The 16,584-nt window shown below is 35.1% G+C and overlaps 1 protein-coding gene across 1 annotated transcript in view; it reads right to left on the reverse strand.

Moving 5' to 3' along the window:
• Positions 1-16,584, reverse strand: part of VWDE (von Willebrand factor D and EGF domains) — an 80,063-nt gene that overhangs the window by 6,646 nt on the left and 56,833 nt on the right. Inside the window, 7 exon segments of the mRNA XM_040260948.1 lie at positions 2,770-2,805; positions 2,807-2,883; positions 5,900-5,995; positions 6,859-6,954; positions 7,060-7,152; positions 11,476-11,593; positions 11,645-11,742. Of these exon segments, the coding sequence (XP_040116882.1) occupies positions 2,770-2,805; positions 2,807-2,883; positions 5,900-5,995; positions 6,859-6,954; positions 7,060-7,152; positions 11,476-11,593; positions 11,645-11,742 (614 nt within the window).

Here is a 16,584-nt window from a genome sequence, read left to right on the forward strand (position 1 = left end):
CACCTCTCTCTATTCCTCTATTCAATGTAACCACCAATAAACTTACATAGTGTTTTCTACATACCAGGCACTGTTCTAGGTACTTCACATATTTTAACATATTTAATCCTATGCTGCTGCTGCTGCTAAGTCGCTTAAGTCGTGTCCGACTCTGTGCGACCCCATAGTTGGCAGCCCACCAGGCTCCCCTGTCCCTGGGATTCTCCAGGCAAGAACACTGGAGTGGGTTGCCATTTCCTTCTCCAATGCATGAAAGTGAAAAGTGAAGGTGAAGTCGCTCAGTCGTGTCCGACCCTCAGCAACCCCATGAACTGCAGCCTACCAGGCTCCTCCATCCATGGGGTTTTCCAGGCAAGAGTACTGGAGTGGGGTGCCATTGCCTTCTCCGTTAATTCTATGACAACCCATATAAGCTCCATATTACAGATGAAAACAATTAAGGCTCAGGGTGGGATTTAATACCTTACCCAAGGTCACAGAGCAAACAAGTGGCAGGGATGTGAAATACACTTGGCAGTTAGGCAGCAAGTTATGAAATCTCTCAAAGCTGTTCATCAAATTACCCTCTTTAGCACTTCCCTTCCCCATTTCCTCTTTCTCTGTGTCTTCTTTCTAGCCAGTAATTCTTGGTCTCTTTCACTGAAATTCTAGCAACCCATAAGAGCTTGGGAGAGCAGGTTACAGCAGAGCAGGGCATGTGGTCCTTGAGCTAACGCTTTTTGTTTCATTTGCCCCATGACCTCATGTTTTTTCTTTCCTTAATATGGTTCCAGACGGATCTCAGAAACATAAATGGGGATGATGATCTGTTAGTAATCATATGAGGAAGGATTCAGATAGGAAAGAAATACATAAAAGTAGAACATAGAGAAGTAGTTTAGTATGTCAAAGTGGACTTGAAAGCTTTTGAGGTCATAGGGTTTTCTGTGCCATAAAAAAATCTCAAATAAATTATATTCAGACTGCCTTCAAATCCAAGAAACTCAAACTTTTATATTAAAATATTTATTTTTCTCAATAATAGCTGATCAAATACTCAGTAACTTTTGTTTTCTGGTTTTCAAACCATAATACTATTATGATCTTGTTTTTCTCAAAATAGAGATCGTATCCTTCCATGAGGAACACCAGTGCTAAGAGAAAGATAGATATACATATCCACTTTACCACCAAGCCAATCTGATTCAGTATCTTCAGGAATAAAATTCCTTACCATTTTTCAAAATATGATATACTCCAGAGTACTTTGATATGCAAGACCCTTCGATTTTTTGAAGTGTTAAATAGCATATAATTGCTTTTTAAAAGGAAATCTAATAGATAGTAGCTCAGTTGATAAAGAATCTGCCTGCAGTGCAGGAGACCTGGGTTCAATCCCTGGGTGGGAAAGATCCCCTGGAGAAGGAAATGGCAACCCACTCCAGTATTCTTGCTTGGAGAATCCCATGGACAGAAGAGCCTGGCAGGCTACAGTCTATGGGGTCACACGAGTCGGACACAAATTAGCAACTAAACCAACAGATTAAAAAATTTTTGGAGAGTTCTGCTGCAATTTTTCTTTTTTCTTTTCTTTCTTTTTTTTTTTTTTTGGTGATTGTGTAGGAATCAGGACTGAAAAAATACCTTGGCTGGTGATATTTAGACATTTAAGATTGGAGGCCTAAAAAATTCAATTTCATTTTACAAGTGCATTTTATAATCATAGAAACTTTTAAAATAGATATTTACATAGCACTGGCCTTATAATTTACTTGGGGGGGGGGCTTCAGAAACTGCAAGAAAGTCTTATTGCTTTCTTGATTTTCAAAATACAAAGAAATCCTAATTCTAATGATATGAAAAGTTTTAAAAATTGTTTTCCCTGAAATGGTTTTTTGGAAACCTACTCCAGTTATTTTTGCCTGGAAAATCCCATGGACAGAGGAGCCTGGCAGGCTCCAGCCCACAGTCACAAAGAGTAGGACGCAACTGAACATACATCAAGTAAATGAAAAGAGGGGCTTCCCAGGTGGTGCTAGTTGTACAAAACCTGCTTACCAGTGCAGAAGACACAAGAGATGTGAGTTGCATCCCTGAGTAGATGTGAGTTGCATCCCTGAGTTGGGAAGGTCCCTTGGAGGAGGGCATGGCGACCCACTCCAGTATTCTTGCCTGAGAAATCTCGTGGACCGAGGAGCCTGGCAGGCAACAGTCCATATGTTTGCAAAGAGCCGGACAGGACTGAAGCGACTTAGCATGCATGGACTCAAATGAAGAGAGAACTATCATCAAGAAAAGGAATGAGTATATTCAGTGCTTCAGTGGCATATGATCCACTGAACATGTTTAGAAACACACCTCCCCTCAACAATGAAGTAGTGATTCCCTGATGTAAAGGTGGTGAAATGTTTTTAAAGGGTGAAGGTGGTCTTTTTAACTAGCATTTGACCAAATATAAATTATTAGTGTCTTAAATCTATATTGTGAGATACTTGCTCTCTTTCAGCTCTGGTGTCATGAAATATTACATAATGTTTGATGGTTGTTATCTACACGCTGAAATTCCATAAGCGCACATGAAAATTCTGAGTAAAAAGATAACTCTATAATGACACAAAAATGAGATGATTTCTAGTTTTAGAGGAAAACAGTAAAATCTTGTGTATTTTCTATTTTAGAAGTAAAAGAACAAAAAGCGTTAACAAATAGGTATAAATTACTGTATCTGAATATCCCAGTTGATGGCAGGTGTCAATATCTAATACATTCTTTGTTTAAAATGTAAAATACCTGTATATGCTTTTCACTTTTGACTCCAGAATATTCTTTGTTCTCCAGTGAGGCAAGAACATATGTTGGGGAGTACACATCTGCCTCCATAAAGATACTTTTGATTGCAAATTGCTGTAATACACAAGTTTTTACAGTTACTGTCTTTTAACACAAATGCTTCAGACAATTCCAAAGGCCATTGATTCCAAAGAATCAATGAATGACCAACTGCAGTACTATATTTCTGCAACCAGTATGTAAACACCCACATATGCAGACATCAAAAGACCAAACACCCCCAAACACAACACAACAGTTTCACTATTTCATAAAGATATCAATATTATTAAAGCAAACACTTTCATTGGCTATATTTTAAAGTATTTAAAACATATCTTTTTGTTTTCTTTAGAGAGGAGATTCAAATCAGCATTCATAATTTGCTTTTTAATAAAACTTTTTTAGCGAAAATTTAAAAGGGGCAACTCAGTACTGACCAACATATGGAAAAACAGACAATTTTATGTAAGGTCCATCTAGTCAAGGCTATGGTTTTTCCTGTGGTCATGTATGGATGTGAGAGTTGGACTGTGAAGAAGGCTGAGCGCCGAAGAATTGATGCTTTAGAACTGTGGTGTTAGAGAAGACTTTTGAGAGTCCCTTGGACTGCAAGGAGATCCAACCAACCATTCTGAAGGAGATCAGCCCTGGGATTTCTTTGGAAGGAATGATGCTAAAGCTGAAACTCCAGTACTTTGGCCACCTCATGCGAAGAGTTGACTCATTGGAAAAGACTCTGATGCTGGGAGGGATTGGGGGCAGGAGGAGAAGGGGATGACCGAGGATGAGATGGCTGGATGGCATCACTGACTCAATGGACGTGAATCTGAGTGAACTCTGGGAGTTGGTGATGGACAGGGAGGCCTGGCGTGCTGCGATTCATGGGGTCGCAAAGAGTCGGACACGACTGAGTGACTGAACTGAACTGAATGGAAGTTTAATGTGAAACAACTCTATTGGAAGCTTCCTAAAGATTTTCATATTATCTGTACTAGAAATTTCTTCTTTAAAATCTCTTCCTATGCAGTTTTAAAATATCTATATCTATTTCAATATCTATTTATCTTTTGTCTTTTTCTTTCCGCTATCAATTACCTGCCTACCCACCTATAGAGAAAAATTCTTATAATAGTAGCAGTTTGAAAATAACAGAAATGTTCAACATGAGAGGAAAGGTCAAGTGAATTATAGTATTTATATTATGGAATTTAATATATCATTTAAAATTATGTTTCTAAGGACTCTGAAACACTTTTAAGTAATACTGACTAAATATAGGCATAATGTAAAATTATATACAATACAGTTATTTTTCACCAGAGAAGCATGTTTAAATAGCTCATATTCGAAGCTTGCATATATAAGAATAATACTACCTTTCGTATAAATGCAACATTGAAAGGTATGTTTTCATCAGAGCTATTGTGTACAGCTGAGCAGGTTGTGTAAAGGACGAGGTTACACAGCTAACTAAACACTGTTCATATCACAGACATCATAGATTTAATATTTATTACAACAATTTTTCCAGAAGATGGCAGTAAAACAACTTGTATAAATAACATCATCAATATTTAGACAGTTTCCACACAGAAAGAAGTAAAGCATTTTTGAGGAAGGAGACTTTGAAAAACTCACACAAAAGCTACAAGGTGCAAAAACATATCTTCAGACTGTGCTCAGAGTACCTGAGTTCACAATCATTGGAGCATATTTTCACATTAATGTGCTTTTAGCATCTCATCATTCTCTCTCGTAGTCCACACAAGCCCTCTCCAGAATGAGTAGGCCAAATCGAGGTTGAGTGTTCCTTTTTATAGCATTTTATCACATCTAACTTTCAATGTGATTTACTGATTTTTGAGCAGATATTTCTTACATAAGTACTAGCACTTAATGAATTCTTTGAAAATATTTTACTAGATTGAGAAGTGAGTAGTAATTAACAATAAAATAAACTCTAAGATTCATAAAAATTATATGCAGAATCTCTGACAAATGGAAATGAGTGTGGTTCAAGCATACTGAAAAGCAGAGCAGGTATTTTTAGTAAAAAAGTACAGTCATTTTACAATTGTGTAATTTCAGTTTATAATACATTTTCTTTACCAGTTTTGATATTATGTAGTTATTGAACATTTGAAAGTACTTTGAGGAAATTTTCTATTTTTCCCATTAAGTCAATGTTTGTTAATATTTTAAGATGTTATTTCAAGTTTATATAAATTTCAAAATTGCATAAAATTTTCGTTTTCTCTATAGCATGAGATCCCATCTATGTAAAAATTTATGACTAAAAGTGGAAATAGCTAAGATGAGAAAATCAAGGCAGAAACTAGTTCTGGGTGAAGGAATTTGGAGAGATTTATTTTTAAAAAGTTTTTCATATTTTCTCTAATTTCCATGATAGATATATATCTACCCTATAATATAGAAAAACATTTAAACTATATAATAAAATCTTCTTTATCTAATTCCCCCTTGGAGGAAAGCAGTCAAAAGCCACAAACTTCTAGTTAAATAAGTACTGGGGATGAAATGTACAACACGATAAATATAATTAACACCACTGTGCATTATATACAAAACCTTATAAGAGAGTAAAAGTTCTCATCACAAGGAAAAGATACTTTTTTAAAAAATTCTTTAATGTTATACATATATGAGATGAATATTCACTAAACATTGTGGTAATCATTTCATGATGTATGTAAGTAAAATCATTATGTTGTACACCTTATACAGTGTAGAATGTAAATTATATTGCAGTAAAACTGGAAGAAAAAGAAAATCTTCTAAAATGAGAAAAAAAATTCTTAAGTCCACCTAAGAGGAATTCACTGACACCCCACAGACTGTACTTTGGATCTTTCTAAGTTACACAAAACATTAATATAACATACCATACATTCCTTTTTAAATAGGTATAGAAATGAATAAGACATCCCTCCATTTCTAAAACTCTAATGGATCAGCATACTGGGATTTATTTTTCTATATATATTTCTCTTAAAGCGATACTTTAGTTAATAATTATAATAGATTCGAATTCGGAACATAGAGTAGAAAGTGAGTTCTGTAGGCTTACGTATTTGACACTGTGCTCCTGCCCATGTGGTAGGACAATGGTGTATGCTGGGAGCAATACAGTCACCACCATTTTTACATTTCTGAAAGCAGATTGCTACAAATGAAAATATAAGTGTAAAACTTAATTTACTAGTCAAATCCTACCATAAGCCACAACAATTTTCATTAAAGAAAAGTGAGAAACAGTTAAAAATCAATGATTAAAAAATTTTTCCCCTTAACTTTTTCCCATTGTTAGACTTTTATGGAAAAAATGAAACATTTGAATGAGAACTGCCATCATCTAGATTGAAAGCAATAAAACCTCCCAGGAGGTTCTGAACGGGTCTGAGACGGGGCCAAGAAATCAGTAATTTTTTTAAAAAACTTCCCCTGACTCCTACTTATAACTGAGACAAGACTTAAATACATGTCATTTATCCTGGCAACTGTATTGGATAGACTGGAAAATACAGGATACCCTGTACCTCTGCTAATTAGAAAGAAAGAGTTCAGAGGAACTGGAATTTTACTCTATTTTAAAAAGATATATATATATTTTTTTAATGAAGTGATTTATTTCGATATAAGGCAGAGGAGTTTGTTTGATGTTGACATTCCAAGAGACATTTATGGAAAACAGTTTTAAAGTTGAAACACCGATGCAACTGATGCTAATTGCGAATTTCCTAGGAAAGCTCATACATCTTTTGTAAGGAAATTAGGACCTTTTAGATTTAGAAGTTTAGGCAAGTCCAGTAATAAACCAATGGAAGGAGGATTGCTTTGCACAGGGAAATGGAAGAAGATTGAAATAAAAAAGATAAATTCTAAAAAAAAGAAAAGATAAATTCTAAAGTAGGACTAAATAAGAAAAAATAAAAGCAAGGAAACAAAAAACAATGAACACGCTCTTTGTCTGAAGTCCTGCTTTACGTTCCCATGTGGACTTTAGCATTTTAAGGGCATTTCCCTTACACGTGTTGCACTGTTTCCCTGTCCAGCCAGAAGGACAAGAGCAAAGCCTTGGTCCCACACACTTTCCTCCATTAATGCACATGGGAACACAGATACCTGGAAATAAAGGGATGAAGTATTAGTCCTTAAATGTCAATAGTTTTGCTATTTAATATGTTTGCTTTACCTGTAGCTGGCAAACATATTTCGTAGTGTCTTACTTTTTTTGGCATCTCCTACCAGTGTGTCCTTCAGGACAGGTGCACACATTTCTCATGCAGTGACCACCATTCTTACAGGGAGGCTGGCAGATAGCTAAAAGAACACATGGCAGCAATCTGTGAATATCACACATTCAATTATTATATGTTATATGTTGCATTATGTGTATGTGATCTATGGGGACATAAGGCAGAGAAATGAGCTAGTAAAATAAAAGGTCACAACTGCAAGTTGTTAAAACCATCATTTCTAAATCATAAAATACAGTGCTCATAGCCATAAGTTGCTACTGGGTTAGCACACTTGGAAATACATTGGTGAAGTGTTCATAACCAATGGAGCCTTCAGTATGATGGTGCAAAATGAATCTAATCTTATGTTTCACCAAACTCTGAAGTGAAGAGTGAAATGACCTGAGGAAAAAAACAAGAAAATAAGTCAAAACCAAGCTCAAAATAAGACCTGTTCCTGTGGAAGTTAGAAAAACTCAACAAATAGTCATATGTTTAGAAAAAACTTTATAAAGTTTACTTTTGCGTACCTACTGAGGTCATAGAGACAGAGCTTTATATGTGACTTATTCCTGTCAGGGCCTGGGAAAAAACCTTTTTAACAATAAATCTTCAGCTTTTTCAAGAATATGTATTGGATAATCCTGAATACAGTGTACTAGTAACTTCTATGTATATGGTTCTGTTCCATGGAATTCAGAAATTGATGTTTGTATCTTTTATAGGATTTTTCTTGCTTCATACTTCTTCCTAATGTGATAATTAAATGCAGTTATTTAAAAATAGTAATACAAAGGCAAACTTGCCTATACATTTTTAAATTTAATTTTCTTTAAGTGATGATTAATTGGATTTTAGTTTTTGTTGTAAAAGTGAATGTCCAAATATTCTGTTTTGATAATAAGGTATGTGTGGACAGATTCCCCTTTTGAAAATTTCCAAACACTAAGAAAAATTCAGCTGATTTCAAATAGATTTATAGGTGAAAATAATGTAATACTTTTTGTATAAAAACAATATTAACTGAAAGATTTTAGCAAATGAATAATATCCATTATTTTAGACTGAGCCTTTTCTAGTTAATGATTGAGTTTCCTTTCTCTGGCGCTTTTTTTTTTTTGGCTCTACCAGTATATTTTATTAGCAAATTTAGGATTATATTTCATAATTTCTAGGAACATATAGTTCCTCAGCACATATTTTCTTCAATGTGGTTTAAAACATATTTACTATAAGACCCAAACATCTTCAGATTTTCTATAATAAGACAAAAATAGATAAATAAACTTTGACTGTTTAGCAATTGGAGAAGGCAATGGCAACCCACTCCAGTACTCTTGCCTGGAAAATCCCATGGACGGAGGAGCCTGGTAGGCTGCAGTCCATGGGGTTGCGAAGAGTCGGACACAACTTAGCGACTTCACTTTCACTTTTCACTTTCATGCATTGGAGAAGGAAGTGGCAACCCACTCCAGTGTTCTTGCCTGGAGAACCCCAGGGATGGGGGGAGCCTGGTGGGCTGCCGTCTATGAGGTCACACAGAGTCGGACACGACTGAAGCAACTTAGCAGTTTAGCAATTAATGTTCAGTATTTTATCTTATTTGCAAATGATCTAGCCATTCAATGAATTCTTGTCATTTAACTCGCCTTACTCAGCAAGACTCTAAAGTCCTATTCCGTTAAGGTCTACGTAAATCACTTGTTCCCAACAATTATGTTTAGATCACTCATGAAAATTTCATGAGCAATTAGACAAAGTCAGTCACCATCCCAAGCTATTCATCTTGCTGACAAATTTTGTAACAGAGCTAGTATGAGCTTATTTAATTTTAAGTAAAATAACAGTTTTATATTTAATGTTTATAAATTTAAAGACCTGCTTATTTTAATTAAATCAAGTGTTTGTTTATTAAAGATTAATCCTAGATCATGTGAGCTTGAAAATTTGGGGGATTAGTTTATATTTTTCAGAATTTTATTTTATCTTGGTTGTTTTAGCCAGTTAGAGGTTTTTTAAAAAATTAATTTTGGCATTGACATTCAGAGGCATAAAATTACCTTATCTATAACAGATACACACATTCAGACAGAAACAAACTTTTAGCTCTTATTTAAAAACTTTTCCCATGAATCAGATGCAATACAAAAATTACTAGTTTGTGAGTAATAATTGGAATAAATTGTTTATTCACTCAAATTGCCAAAGTCTTATTATTTGTAGAGAATACCTTTAAGGTTTATATTTCTCCTTGACAAACAATTTTAAGAAAGTTTTGATTTAGAATTTGGACAAGAGAACATTTTTGGCATTTGTACCTTAAAAGCCCCCTTTGCTCTTTTTTTTTTTTTCTTCTGGTTCCTTTTATTGGAGAATGGTGTTTAGAAACCAAGTTCTGGGTCCTGGGTGCTCACTGCTACTGAGGTGTCACTCTAGGCACCCCAAGTCTCACTTCTCTTTTATTAGTACTTTTTATAATGGAGAAATGATCTAGTTTTCTGTTTTCTAATCCTTACACTGGAGAAGGAAATGGCAACCCACTCCAATATTCTTGCCTGGAGAGTCCCATGGACAGAGGAGCCTGGTGGGTTACAGTCCATGGGGTCACAAAGAGTCAGACACGACTGAGCGACTGAACAACAATCCTTATTCAATTTAAGATTATTTCTATTAACTAGGAAAAATGTATTTTCATTACAAAAACACCACAAGAAATACCTGTGGTTAGGAATTTAACACTTAAAAATAAAAAGAATAAAAGACCTTTTTATAATGGGCAGTACTCATATACTCTATAAAACTTGAGTGTAGAGATAAATACTACATCTATACAAAAAAGTATATATAATTAGATACGGAGAAATGGCATAAAACATGGACTTCATTGTGCCAACCCTAATCCCATTTTAAGAAAAAGAGGTTTAGGAGAATACCCAGTCATGTATATATTTATGAGATTCTCCAGGTCTCAGATGGATCTTCCATCAAACTCCAAAATGAGCAGAGTAATCTGGCCTTACTTTGTATATAGAAAGAGCTCATGGCATATAAGGGATGAAGGAAATTGAAAGATATATTTAATCATCTCCAGCCTCACATTTTGGGCTTCCCTCATAGCTCAGTTGGTAAAGAGTCTACCTGCAATGCAGGAGACCTGGGTGTGATTCCTGGGTCAGGAAGATCCGCTGGAGAAGGAAATGGTGACCCCCTCCAATATTCTTGCATGGAGAATCCCATGGAGCCTGGCAGGCTATAGTCTATGGGGTCACAAGAGTTGGACACAACTAAGCAACAAGCACACATACACAGCCTCACATTTTAAGTCTTGCTTATTAACAGTTAACCTTTCATGTTGTTTTCAGCTCAGTGTCTATCTCCCTCTTTTGAAATCCTATAGAATACACAGTATATGCTCCTTATACTTATTTTAACCATATTCTGCCTAATTTATTCAGTGGCTTTCAATATGTATACCATCTTCCCTCCCTTCTATTTGGGCTCACAAGGGATATGACCTAATGAAAAATAAAGATCATATTTTTTCCTGCACTTTCTATAACGTGTCTTATAACAATAATACCATTACTTAATGCCAAGTGCTGACTGTCCTTATAGATGGTCTACTGTAGTCTCATTCACGCTTGACAGCAACTGTCTAGCTCAAACTTGAAAGTAAAGAGGTCTGAGGCCTGAAGACTATAAATTTGTCATATTCACACCACTAGGACATTAGTTAGTTCATTCTATGTTTACTGTAATTTGTTAATTTGTGCCTTGCCCTGCCGTGAAAACAACATGTCTCTCAGTTTATTAATAACTATATATGTATAATCCACTAACATGTATTCTTTAAAAATATTACTTAAAAAATAACAAATTTTTTTCTTTAAAGTATTTTCCATTTTAGGAATGCTATTTCCTAAACTCTCCATTTAAGATTTCAACCAAGGCAATGAAATTATATGGCTATAAACATGTTTTAAAAAATGATTTTTTAGATTTCTTTTTACTACCTGATACCTTCTAATCATTTGATAATAGCAGTTCCTTGGACCCATGTTTGAGAAATTATTCAATAGGCAGATACCCTTTGTTTGAAGCTAAAATATTTATAGGGATATGGTTCCATATAACTAAATATCAAAAAAATATTTCTGCAGATACTTTTACCAAAGATGTATGAGCTATTGCTTTTTGGCTCTCTGATTTGGCAAATTTAAATTTTTTAAATCTTCAATAAATTATTTTTAATAAGCACTAACAAAACCTAGACTCCTTCGCCAGCATTCATACATATATATTAATATATTAATATGTACACAGTAAAACTGAATTACCTTTAAAACATTTTTAAAAGATTGCATTATTTTGGTTTTATTATTTGATTTTCAATTTGAATTATCACCTTCATCACAGGTTGGTCCATCATGTCCTGGGGGACATTCACAGATGTTAGGCTTAATACATTTTCCATGGTTTTTGCAATCAGGATGACATACAGCTGTAAAAAATAAAGCTCGTGGCTTAGAAATATTATCAATTAAATTTATTATGCAAACTAATAAAAGATATACTTAATCAGTTTGGCAGTCAGAACCGGTGTAACCAGGTTTATATGTGCATATGTTTGGGGCAACACACTCTCTGTTTCTTCCCCAAGGATGAAAAAAAAAAATCAAGGCAAAAGGCTGAATTGTAGATACAGTGTATACACATTGCCTATAGATTTAATTATATAATAAAAGTAAAATTCTCTGAAATTGGAAAATTTGAAATTGCTATTAAACAATAATGACTGCATACATTATTTACACAATTATTTTTCCCCTTATATTTGTTTTACTACCAGGATGACTGAGGTAAATGATTAATAGGGTAAGAAAAATATACTATATGAGGAAATTAGTTGCATAGAAAATCTGCTGTTGGACATGGTTGCTAACCATAAAAGGGATTACAGTCTTTCAGAGAGCAGTTTAGTTTCAGATACTAATTAGCTAAATGCTGGTGAATGGCAGGGAGAATCAGAATGTCAAAGAGCAAAATGCCAGGAACACATCATAAGCTTATTATATGTTCTTATTTCTTAAGCTTCTCTGACAACCCAATATACTCTATTAGGCATTTAACACTTTTTGAAGTAACTGAAATGATTGAGATTGTTTTACTTGCTAATAAAAAGGAGTTTTATGTTATAAACATGTAAGAATTTAAGGTTATTATCATTATTCCTACAGAAAAAAGAAAAAAATGAAGTTCCTCAAGGTAACTCAGAACAAAGGAACACTGTAACAGCTCTGTTGTTTAAGCTGGTCTCAGACAAATCAAAACATAAGAAAAGACAATATGGACACTAAAAAGTAACTTCTGAGCCAGAAATTTTATTTGTATTAAAGAAAACGATGCTGATGATTGTGAAAAGAAGTAAACGATCCTTTCAAAATTAAAGTGATGCCTAACTTGTTTCATTCTTAAGAGCTGGAGGAATTATAGAGAAACTTAATTTATACAAATAATGCAGGATTTGTGAGCTGAAAAGAACCCAGACCACAGTGTTATTCATACCATTATTTCATATCTAGCTGCTTGCTACCAGGAATGTCAGCTGGCCCTGTAAGGTTGTGCTTTCTTTTCTGTATAACGGGAATAATAATACTTAGTACATTGAGTCCTTGTGGATTATATTACATAATTGAAACAAAATATTTCCAAAGGCCCTAGGATAAGTAGGTACTTAATTCTTATATTTGTAGTGTGTTATATAGTTATAATGTTTTTTAATATCAACATTATTAAAAATTTGAGAAACACGTGTTAATTTTTTTTGAAATGTGAAGAGAATATACCCAAATAATAAATAAAATGAATAGAAGTTAGTGAACTAAATGGAGTAAACAAAATTTAATACATAGAAAAGTGTGTCTTCCTAAGCACTTAAAAGTGAACTAGATAGTTTTCTTTGTGACATTTGAAGAATTGTCACACTACCTCTGCAATTGGTACCATCTCCGTAATAGCCAAAGGGGCAGCATCCACACTGGAAGTGACCATCTGTGGTTGGCACACAGGAAACACCAAGAAAGCAAAGGGATTCAGCACAACTTGATCTTTTGGTCAATCCAGGCTTTTCTGACAAAACAGTGATGGCTCTAGTAAGTGATGATGTAAACCTATCCTTTTATACTGTATGTAACCTTGGGCAGACCTGCCTCTGTTTGGATGAGACTCTAGGTAACATTCTTTACTTTACCATGAGAACTGTTCAGGTTAATGCTTAAAGAACTATGGTTGTTCGTAGGAACTGCCAACTCCTCCAGACCATGGTTTGCACTAGGGGTATGAGCCACGTGTTCAAAATCTGATGGGAAATAGCCTTCTTTGAATGATTAATTTGAGTTGTAACTGATTTTAATGAGAAGTGTGAGATGTCGGAGAAGGCAATGGCACCCCACTCCAGTAGTCTTGCCTGGAAAATCCCATGGACGAGGAGCCTGGTGGGCTGCAGTCCATGGGGTCACTGAAGGTTGGACACGACTGAGCGACTTCACTTCACTTTTCACTTTCATGCATTGGAGAAGGAAATGGCAACCCACTCCAGTATTCTTGCCTGCAGAATCCCAGGGATGGGGGAGCCTGGTGGGCTGCTGTCTATGGGGTCCTACAGAGTCAGACACGACCGAAGCAATTTAGCAGCAGCAGCAGTGAGATGTTGTTGGTTGCAGCCAAGAACATTTTCATAGTTGCAGGACTGTGGATTGAGCTCGCACCAAATAGTAAATGTTCTGTTGACAGTTGCTGCAAATTTATGGCTAAACAACCAAAAAAGGAAAAGAAATGTTAGTCACAGCATAATATTTATTAATGTTCTGCTCTACCTACAGAGGGCTTCTCCGGTGGGTCAGACAGTAAAGACTGCCTGCAGTGCAGGAGACCTGGGTTTGATCCCTGGGTGGGGAAGATCCCCTGGAGAACAGAATGGCTACACCCTCCAGTATTTTTGCCTGGAGAATTCTACAGACAGAGGAGCCTTGCCTGCTACAGTCCCTGGGGATGCAAAGAGTTGGACATGACTGAGTGACTAACACTTTCTGTAGTATTTAACATTAGGTATTTCATTCCTTCATTTGAAGTCTATTACATGTACATCACTCATTATTAGAGAAATGCAAATCAAAACTACAATGAGATAGCACCTCACACCAGTCAGAATGGCCATCAACAAAAAGTCTACAAACAATAAATGCTGGAGAGGGTGTAGAGAAAAGGAAACACTCTTGCACTGCTAGTGGAAATGTAAACTGATACAGTTACTATGGAAGACAGTATCAGGACTCCTTAAAAAGCTAGGAATAAAACCACCATGTGACTCAGCAATCCCATGCCTAGGCATATACCCTGAGGAAATCAAAACTGAAAAAGACATATGTACCCCATGTTCACTGCAGCACTGTTTACAATAGCTAGAACATGGAAGCAACCTAGATGTCCATCAACAGATGAATGGACAAAGAAGCTGTGTTACATATATTCAATGGAATACTACTCAGTGATAAAAAGGAATGCATTTGAATCTGTTCTAATGAGGTGGACGAAATTAGTGCCTATTATACAGAGTGAAGTAAGTCAAAAAAAGAAATATAAATGTCATACACTGACATATATATGGAATCTGAAGAGATGGCACTGATGAATTTATTTTCAAGGCAGCAATGGATAAACAGACATAGAGAACAGACATATGGACATGGTGGGAGGAGAGGAGGGAGCAGGGGAGGTGTATGGAGAGAGCAACATAGAAATTTACAATGCCATATGCAAAATAGATAGCCAGTGGGAATTTGCTGTATGACTCAGGGAACTCAAACAGGGGCTCTGTGACAGACTGAAGGGTGGGATGGGGAAGGAGATGGGAGGGAGGTCTTGAGGGAGGGGACATGGTGTACCTGTGGCTGATTCTTGTTGATATAAGACAGAAAACCACAAAATTCTGTAAAGCAATTATACTTCACTTAAAAAAAAATTTTAAGTCTATTATATGTATAAATGCTATTCTAAGAGTCTTGCAGCATTAAAAAGTCAACACATGATTCCTGCCCTCTGAGAACTTATATTTAGATGTACAAGATAACACAGAATATAAAGCAGTATAGAAGTATTTGTATAAAATTTTAATATTTCTGCATAAAAAGACAATATAGATAAGGTAGGCCATAGAGATAGAAAAGATAGTTTCAAGTACACATTATGTAAAGGATCAGGGGCCAGAATAAACTCTTACAAAACAACAAAAAGTCAAAGAAAAGTTATAAACAGATAACACAAAAGCAAATTTCAATGATTATTTGAAAATAATTTGATGACTTTTGGCAAGTTTTATCCAGAAACAAACAATGGAAAGATAAAACTAAACAACTCTGTAGATAAGAAAAAAGAAAAGATACATGAAAATAATTTTAAATTATATAATAATACATATAATTTTAAACTAAGAATTTGAAATATCAATGAGTTTTTGCAAAATATAAATGATTAAATTAACTGAAGAAGAGATAGAGTAGATGACAGAAAAATTACATTGAAAGAAATAGAAAAACAATCTAAAATAACCTCCTAAAATGATGTCAGGACAGCTGACCTAATGGAAAAAATTTTTTACCAAATTTCAAAGAAAGACTGGTTTGCAAAACTGTTGCAACATGCACAAAGAGATGAAACATCAACATTTTGTCAGTGTGGCATAATCTTATAGTCAGCATTATTTTTTAAAATACACAGAAATTTAAAATGAAATACTATTATTTAAGATAAATCAAGTGCAGCTGTGTAGTTATATATTATCACATCAGGATGAAATACACGTGTATCTCAACTAACATAACTGTATTAAGGTATAAGTGAAAAAGTTAGTATAATGTTTAAAAGTAATTTGATACATCCATTTATTGTTAAAAAAAAATAGTCTGAAAGGGTTTCCCTGGTGGCTCAGTGATAAAGAATCAGCCTGCCAATGCAGGAGACATGGGTTCAATCCCTGTTCCGGGAAGATCCCACATGCCATGGAGCAACTAAGCCTGTACACCGCAAATATTGAGCCTCTGCTCTAAAGCCCACAAACCACAACTACTGAGTCCACACACCACAGCTACTGAAGCCTGGTAGCCCTGGAGACTGTGCTCTGCATCAAGAGAAGACACTGCAGTGAGAAGCCTGGCCACCATGACTAGAGAGTAGCCTCTGCTCTCTACAACTAGAGAAAAGCCCTCACAGCAACAGAGACCCAGCACAGCCAAAACTAAATAAATAAAAAAGAAAATTATTAAAACATTTTGAAGAAGTTAATCCAAGGAACAGAAGTTATAGCACATAGTGATGATGAAAAAGCATTTGATAAAATGTAAAACCCACTCCTGACTTAAAACTAGAGAATTTTGAGAAAGCAACCAATAAAAGGAAAATTCTAACAGAAACCTGTAGTGATATCATACTCAGGGGCAAAACATGGAAGAATTCCCAC

Source organism: Oryx dammah, unplaced genomic scaffold, assembly GCF_014754425.2.
Source record: "Oryx dammah isolate SB20612 unplaced genomic scaffold, SCBI_Odam_1.1 HiC_scaffold_18, whole genome shotgun sequence".
Lineage (NCBI taxonomy): Eukaryota > Metazoa > Chordata > Mammalia > Artiodactyla > Bovidae > Oryx > Oryx dammah.